Here is an 8,822-nt window from a genome sequence, read left to right on the forward strand (position 1 = left end):
AACAACTTTAGTTAGCTAAACCACAGAAATCCAATTTGTGTGTGAAAATTTAAATATTAATAATTTCTAAACATAAATTAATTTCGCGCCAATTGGAACTGTCAATTGTCATAAATCAAAACAAAGTTTACTAAAACGATAGAATTTTTCTATGTTGTAAATGTAATTTGTATGTGTATATTTAGACTCTTAACGTACGATAACTGCAAATCATGGCAGATTCTATAGGTATAAACTGATTTAAGAACATAACTTGTCGTTGAATTTGGTAGTCATCCTAACAATATCGCATTGTTTACAGCGAGTTCTAGATCTAAACGGCAGAAAGTAGATAAACATGGTCGTATGTCAGCTTTCGAAAGGCTGAAGCAACTAAAAGGAAAAGGATCAAAACATAAATATGATGTGGATGAAATGGACAACGTGTATGATACAGTGGACGAGTCGGAGTACAGCGAACGTGTATTGCAAAGGCAGGAAGATGATTGGATTGAAGATGGTAGGCTGTTTTCGAATTCTCTATATCCCTTCATTCTACTTTAGCTATTCTTAAGGTTAGCCGGTCTAGTGTTTACAGTGTTCACAAAATATTTACAAAGAACCAACACTCTGGTTAGTTCTATTTAAAGCAAGATGTTATACACCTTGCTGCTTTATGACCACTCTGGTCTAAAACCCTGTGCACAAGCACTGTTGCCCGTCTACCAGCAGCAGTGAACAAGTGAATGGGGTCTATACTATTAAACCCTCTGGTGCATAAAAGGAGCTACAACTAAATAACATAACACAACTATATTAAGTCCGGCTAACTTTGGCAGAGCACCTGCATGTAAATAATCTATACAAATTTTATGATATGATATTGCAAATTAATCTAAAAATTACTTGTGCATACACAATGTGGAACTTTCTGACTTAAATGACTAGAATTTGAACTCATTTGGTGACATATTCATTACTTTTTAGATGGCACAGGCTATGTGGAAGATGGAAGGGAAATATTTGATGATGATGAGATTGGGGACTCCTATGTTGCAACAGACAGTAAGGAATCTGGACGTGGACAAAAGAGAAAGGCCAGAGTTGCACCACAGCCTTCTGGAAAAGGCAACATTAGAAACCTTTTAGGATCCATGCCAACCAAGAAGAAAGAGGTTTGTTTTGAGATAATAGATAAAAATATCAAAATCATTTTTCACCACAAAACTTACTCAAATCTGTTAATGTTGCTAGTCCCTAGTTGGATAGACTTTTATATTGATAAACTTATCATTGAACTGAAGTTAGTTTTTTAATTTCTATTAGTTACTCTGTGAGAATCGCTTGACTAAATTTAAGGCAGCTTTAATAATTTATTTTTTAATATTCTGTGGATAAAGAATTGAGATTAATGCTAAAAATAATGAAATGCAGCCATAGCAAACAATCCCAATGGTTGCCATAGGACTATTTTAATAAATTGATTTCACTTAATGCAATTTTAGGATGTTAAAATATCAGAAGATAATATACTATCCGATATCATGTCAGATTTGGATGGTAGTGCAGCATCCTTAGTGGTCAAGCCTAAGCTGATTGTTCCAACCAAAACTAACATTATTGAATCAAGCAAAAGAGATGCACAAAATTACTTCAAAAGCCTTTCATCTTCAGTGAAAAAACCTAGTCTAGTGGTTAAAACTGAAGTGTCATCTGATGAACCTAAAAAGGCAGCTGAGGTAAGTTTTTTTCCTATTAGTAATAAAACTTTAAAACAAAAATTTATTGCAAAAATATAATTCAACCCAAGGCATTACAAGTATTAATTCAAATAGAACATCTGCATTTTCTTGCATAAGTGCAGATGTTGAAAATGACACCTTGAAGTATGACACCTTATCACCATGTAAATTTATGTTTATTGTAAACAATTTTCATAGGAGAAAAATAATTCTGAGAAACAACCTAATGGCCATGCTGTATCAAAGAAACCTGAATGGAAAATAGACAGAGAAATAAAACAAGAAGTTGAAGACTCGGCCACTCAAAACATAGAAGAGTTTCCCTCACAAGACATTGATTTTAGTGATGACTTTAGCAATGATGCAATGTTATGTGAAGTTAAGGAAGTTAAGGAGGAAGCAAGTGCCCCTAAAACACTTTCTAATGTAATAAAAGGACACACTTCAAGTGTCTCTAATACTCCTAATACAATAACAGATGTGGCTGAGGAGTTTATGAATGAAGATTTTGAAATCTTTCCTGCAAAAAATGTCAAGGATGAATTGAAACCTTTAATCAGTAATTGGGCAGACCAAAGTGAAAATCAAGTTTTAGCAGCAGTACAAACAGACGGCCAACTACCTCTACAGACCAATAAAGAAGGAGAGAAGGTACACAATCAATTTGCTGATTCAGATATTATGTTTAGATAAACAAAAATAATTTACATATTTATTGAAAGCTATACTGTAAATTTAATAATTTCCTGCTGTATAAAAATTATTCTATTTTTCTCTCCAGCCAATGTCTCTAGTACATAAACCATTTGAGTCATCAAAATCATTTCAGTTGATTGTACTTTGTTTTGATTAAATATATACTTTTTTAATTTAATGAAAATCACATTAATTTTTAGCTGTATTCATTCTACTCATCAATACAAAATACAAAGTGTGTAATGATGTGATAGCAGATAACAATACTAAAAAAGTAACATATTGAATCAATGAAAAAAAGCACAGATAATATTTAAGTTGATGAGATGGACAATCAAGCTAAATGTTACTATTGTTTTTATTTTAAAGGTATTAAAATTCTACTGGCTGGATGCTTGGGAAGATAGATATGTAAAGCCAGGTGTTGTATACCTGTTTGGTAAAGTGTATGTGAATCCATCGAATAAGAAAGCTGGATGTGCTTCATGCTGTTTGGTTGTTAAGAATGTTAATAGACAATTGTTTCTTCTACCTAGAGAATATGTGAGTATTATAACATTTATATTATTTATATTGTAAGTACTCCTGCATTGAGGTACATGTTCTAACAATTCCTGATGAAGAGAATATAGTAAAAAATTATATAGATTTAAAACAATTCCACCGACAAAAGTCTTCTGAAGATCTTCAACAAATATGAAAAAGAGCTGTTTCATAATAAGTATACTTTCATTATACCATGATTATGAATTAGCAATTCTTTATTTTTCATTGCTATTAAATACGTACTTTATTAGTTTCCTACTATCTTTGTGATATGCATCTCTTAGATAGACATTTTAACCCCCGACGGAAAAACGACAGGGTGTTATAAGTTTTTCACTGTGTGTTTGTTTGTAGATGGCTGTGTGTGCGTGTTCGCGAACGTGTTTGCATGTGAGTGCGTGCGCGCCCGTTTGAATGTGAGTGCGTGCGCACGTGTGCATGTGTGTGTATCTCTTGCGTCGAATCGTTTTGTGTGTACGGATGAACAAATTTTGATTGTTTTTTTTTTGTTTGAAAGGTGTAACATGCCCGATTTGTTAAATGTTATCTATGTTTAATGACGATCTATACAAAATAGCAGATTATGGATTTGTTTACAACTCCCTCAATATATCTTGAGTAATAAGATATAATAGTGTTTTTTTTAATTTTTAACTTAATTTCTATAAGATGACAAATAAACTTTATAATTATAGAAACTGGACCCAATAACCCTAGAGCCAACGGACCAAGAGGTGACAATGATGGATGTGTACCAAGAATTCAATACTGCAGTGGCCAGTGAGTTAGGTCTCAAGGAGTTCAAGTCACGGAAGGTCACTAAGAACTACTGCTTCAGTCTGCCTGATATACCAGCTCAGTGCGATTACTTGGAAGTTAAATATTCCGTTAGTAACTATGAATTAACTATTTTTCTCAGTGGAACTATTAAATACAAAAAATTGAACAAAATGTGTTAATTAGGTATGTTTTTCATAATCAATGTTTATTGTTTTATATCGTCTTCAACTAAACATTTAACTAATTGCAATTTTTATAAACCAAGAATTAAAACGGAAAAGTTAGGTTCAATATTCAAATTTGATACTCCAGGAAATTTTTAACCAATTTCCTTCAAAAAGGAGCAGATTATGAATTCGTATGTATACGGCCGGGCATAACTCCGTTATTTATAGATGGATTAGCATAATACTTTTTTCTTCAAAATGTTCTCATTTAAATTTCATATAGATGTGATAAAGAGTTTCAGAGACAGACAACGGAACTGTTCATAAAATTACAGGTAATCAAGCGCCATTGCTTTTATCACACATCATGACATTACCACTGTGCCCTCGAAAAGGTTACGCAGATGTATTTAGTATAAACACCGTATACCCACATTTTCTAGGAAAGTCAATAAATAATATTTAAAGGATTCCGCTCGAAAATTACTGTTAGAATATTCACACGCATAATGTATATCAAGTTATTTTCGTAATTATCTACCAGGCCACCATAGCTCCACCGCCAACCAACAAAAAGTACCTAACATTCTCGCACGCTTTTGGCACAAACACGTCTGCATTGGAAACATTTCTACTAGAGAGGAAAATCAAGGGGCCATGTTGGCTGGAAGTGAAACAAGTGGAAAATGTACAAGCTAAAGTCTCCTGGTGCAAAATGGAGGCAGCCTGCGATAAAATAGAGCATGTGAATGTGATTAGGAATGACAGCGATTTGGAGCCCCCACCGATTGTTATTGCAGCTGTAAGTACTAAATTCTGACAGACTATGTTAAATTGTATGGTCTTTTTTTAAATCCGTCAATAATGGACCAATCCCAAAAATTCTATCATTGCGTAAAGGCATATACTTTCAAGAAATGAAACATGTAGCCTGAAACATACAAGATGAGCCCATTGTCACCAAGTTGAATTTTTTACAACATTGTCACCAAAATATAGAAACTATGCTGTAACAATTTATTACTGCAGGTATTTGCAGTAAGTAATTAATGTTCTATATTTTCTTGTGTCTTGTAGCTGAATATGAGAACAACTACTGATCCAAAAACGAATAAAACTAAAATATTGATGCTCAGCTGTCTGTCACACAACTCTTTTCCTATACACAAGCCACCACCAAGCCCACCGTTCAATCAACATTTTTGCGGTAAGTTTATTTTAAACATTAAGTCTATATGCTCGACTAACTTTTCAAGAAGGTAATTGAATTGACGCTTAGGGTTTTTTAGCGATTTTACTCCGTATCTCCGTAAATCTGAACCGATTTGGGTTTATTGAGGATTTTACTGTTGTAATGATGGCTGCACTAACTCTTAGATGTACATCAGCAAATTACTTTACACTTTGATGTTAAAACGCATGATGACTCTAACAAGGAATCGCTTAAAGAATTTATTTTTATAATGATTTATGTTTCATATATGTGAAAAACGTATTTTAATTTATATTCTAAAACTGCTAAATCTAGCCATTCGCCATGACAGGCGAAACGCCGAATGACGTCTGTATAAGCAGAATATTGTGCCACTTTAAAAAATCGCTGCGTATAACAAGTATTTCGTGATAACAAACTAACTTGTTCAGTTTTGTGCTATCAATACCAAAAACAATAATCTATAGTTATGGAAGCAGGACTTTCTATATATAGCTAATTTGCCTATGTCGTTACGACTGCGGCCATGACGCAAAAAAACGTTTACAAAATAAGTCATCATGCCTATTGAGTGTTAGAGAAAATAACAACTGATATTTATGTCCCCATTCTTAAATATAAGACAATATCTTAGTCTTTTCTAAAAGATATTTTTTTCAAAATCCATATAAATGTAATGACATTGTTACAGTTATGACGAAATGCAACGAAATTTGGCCACTTGATCTAAAACAGCATTTACCTCAATATAAAGCTACTAAACTAACCAAATGCGATACGGAGAGAGAACTTCTAAATTACTTTATGGTACAATTCTGGAAGTTAGATCCAGATTTGGTCGTCGGTCATGACTTGCAAGGCTTTCAGCAGGACTTGCTTATTGGGAATATACTAGATTTGCATATACCGAATTGGTCCCGACTAGGTCGGCTTAAAAGATCTGTAGCTCCTCAAAAAAAGTTCGCAGCGAGGGATGCTTTCTTGGGTAGATTAGTTTGCGATATTAAACTCTCCGCTATGGAACTTATTCGAGCTCGAAGCTTTGATCTTGATACTTTATGTGTCAATGTTCTGAAGATAAAAGAAGGCGAACGCGTTGATGTTGCTCTTGAGGATTTGCCACGGTATTACGAGAGCAGTAATGATCTTTTACAACTTGTAACATTGAGTATGCAAGATGCGTCTTACATACTAAAAATGATGTGTGAACTCAATGTAATTCCTTTGGCCCTACAAATTACCCAGATTGCTGGTAATGTCATGTCTCGAACTCTAATGGGGGGTAGATCAGAGAGGAATGAGTTTCTACTCCTTCATGCTTTTACTGAGAAACAGTACATTGTACCTGATAAAGTTTATGGAAAGAAAACAACAACCGACGACGCGGATGTAGAAGAAAACGGCGACGGATCGAATAACGTTAGTAAAAAACAAGGAAAGAAAAAAGCAGCGTATTCAGGGGGTCTTGTACTAGATCCTAAAAAAGGATTCTATGATAAGCTAATTCTTCTTATGGACTTTAACTCCCTCTATCCCAGCATAATTCAAGAGTACAATATTTGCTTTACAACGATTAAACGACGAAATGGCGCAGTCTCTGACGACGACATTAATAATCTTGTTTTGCCTGGTAGTAATACTGATTTTGGTGTTCTACCTACACAGATTAGAAAACTAGTGGAAAGTAGACGAGAAGTGAAAAAGTTGATGAAATCACCCGATTTGCCATCGGAACAGTACATGCAGTATAACATTAGGCAGACGGCCTTGAAACTCACGGCCAATTCTATGTATGGATGCTTAGGTTTTACTCATTCAAGGTTTTATGCAAAACCATTAGCGGCGTTGGTGACGATGAAGGGAAGAGAAATTCTAATGGACACTAAAGAAATTGTACAGAAATTAAATTATGAGGTTGTTTATGGAGATACCGACAGCTTGATGATAAATACGAACTGCCTAGATTACGATTACGTATTTAAGATCGGTAATGATCTCAAGAGAGAGATTAACAAAAAGTATAAACAGATCGAATTGGATATTGATGGAGTTTTCAAATACCTTCTTCTCCTCAAGAAAAAAAAGTATGCTGCAGTGGTTATAAGTAAGAATAAAAATGGTGAGTTTGTTTGCATCCAAGAGCATAAGGGTTTAGATATTGTAAGACGTGATTGGTCACAGTTGGCCGCTGAAGCGGGAAAGTTTATTTTAAGCCAAATTCTTTCTGAACAGTCAGCCGACGAAAGACTCGAAAGTATTCAGAACCATTTAAGTAAACTCAAAGAAGATTTAATGAACAGTAAAATACCGCTTTCCCTGTTAACAATTACTAAGCAACTGACTAAAAACCCTAGCGAATACGCTGATAAAAATACCCAGCCTCACGTTCAAGTAGCTTTAAGATTGAATAGCAAGAATAGTAGACGGTTCAAGAAAGGGGATATAGTGCCTTACATAATTTGCGAGGATTTAACAGCCAATTCTGCAACACAAAGAGCTTATCACGTAGAGGAGTTAAAGAACTCTGAACACCTCAAAGTCGATTACAGATATTACCTAGCACATCAGCTACATCCAGTCATATCCCGTATTTGCGAGCCAATCGAAGGAATGGACCCCGCTAGGGTTGCCGACTGCCTTGGCTTAGACCCTTCCGGTTACCGGCAAATGATTAAAAAAGAAAACTCTAATCCTGAACAGTATGAAGTGGAAAGCGATCAGGAAAAATATAGATATTGTAAAGACTTCACGTTCGTTTGTGTTAATGAAGGCTGCAAAACAGAAAATAAAATAAGGGAGACATTTACAAAGTTGGAGAAAGAGCATATTTCGTTTTTGGAGCGATGCCAGAACGAAAAATGCCCTGTAAAGCCTATTGATTATTTGGCATGTATACAGAACCAGTTAACTTTACAAATACGTCAGTACCATAACCTTTATTACGCGGGGTGGATATCTTGCGAGGACCCCGCTTGTGGTTACCGCACTGTACGTTTGCCGCAATCATTTGCAAGCGGCTACCCACTTTGCAGGCAGTGCGAGAAGGGAGTCATGTTTAGAGAATACACTGAGAAGGATGTTTATCTGCAGATTAACTTCTTCCTCTTTTTGTTTGATCTCAACAAAAATGCCTCCAGTAAGTGTTATCATATTTTGTTGTATTAACAATAAAATTATCTTTATGATAATATTTGATCAACGTGATTATTTTTACTTTTCAGAATCTAAAGTGGCCCCCCAGATTGTTGCAGCATACCAAGTACTCAAAGAAATGGTAGAGGATGTTTTAGCGCATTCCGCATACTCCATTATCAACTTATCTAAATTATTTAGATTCTTTGCATTGGATAAGAAAGGTGGAGGTAAAATGGAGCCTGAACCAATTGAAATAGATATTCTACCAGAAACTGAACACGTCGATGCTTTGATGGAAATGGGAACATATTAATGCTAATTTCTGTTTAATTTGTTATGTAAATAAATGATTACTTTGTAAATGTAAAAATATGTAAGTTAAATTAATATTAAATCTGAGGACTATCTTCTTCATAAATATACCTTATATAGAATAATAAAATTGGGAATGTCGATGAGGTTGACCTGTTACCACATTTTATGCTGGGAAATCTTCACCAATAGAAGTAGATAGTAATAAATAAAAACAGTTTTATTAAAATTTTGTTTAATGAATCGCACAGA

The 8,822-nt window shown here is 34.5% G+C and overlaps 1 protein-coding gene across 1 annotated transcript; it reads left to right on the forward strand.

Annotated features, from left to right (window-relative positions):
• The first annotated feature begins 131 nt into the window (after positions 1-131).
• LOC120623335 (DNA polymerase alpha catalytic subunit) lies at positions 132-8,799 on the forward strand. The gene is made up of 11 exons (XM_039889303.1): positions 132-228; positions 302-499; positions 967-1,154; positions 1,485-1,718; positions 1,920-2,372; positions 2,787-2,960; positions 3,659-3,850; positions 4,455-4,712; positions 4,988-5,117; positions 5,815-8,259; positions 8,345-8,799. The coding sequence occupies exons 1-11, from the start codon at positions 213-215 to the stop codon at positions 8,569-8,571; spliced, it is 4,515 nt and encodes a 1,504-aa protein (XP_039745237.1). The 5' UTR covers positions 132-212; the 3' UTR covers positions 8,572-8,799.
• Positions 8,800-8,822: the final 23 nt, after the last annotated feature.

This window comes from Pararge aegeria, chromosome 4 (assembly GCF_905163445.1).
Source record: "Pararge aegeria chromosome 4, ilParAegt1.1, whole genome shotgun sequence".
NCBI classification, from domain to species: Eukaryota; Metazoa; Arthropoda; class Insecta; order Lepidoptera; family Nymphalidae; genus Pararge; species Pararge aegeria.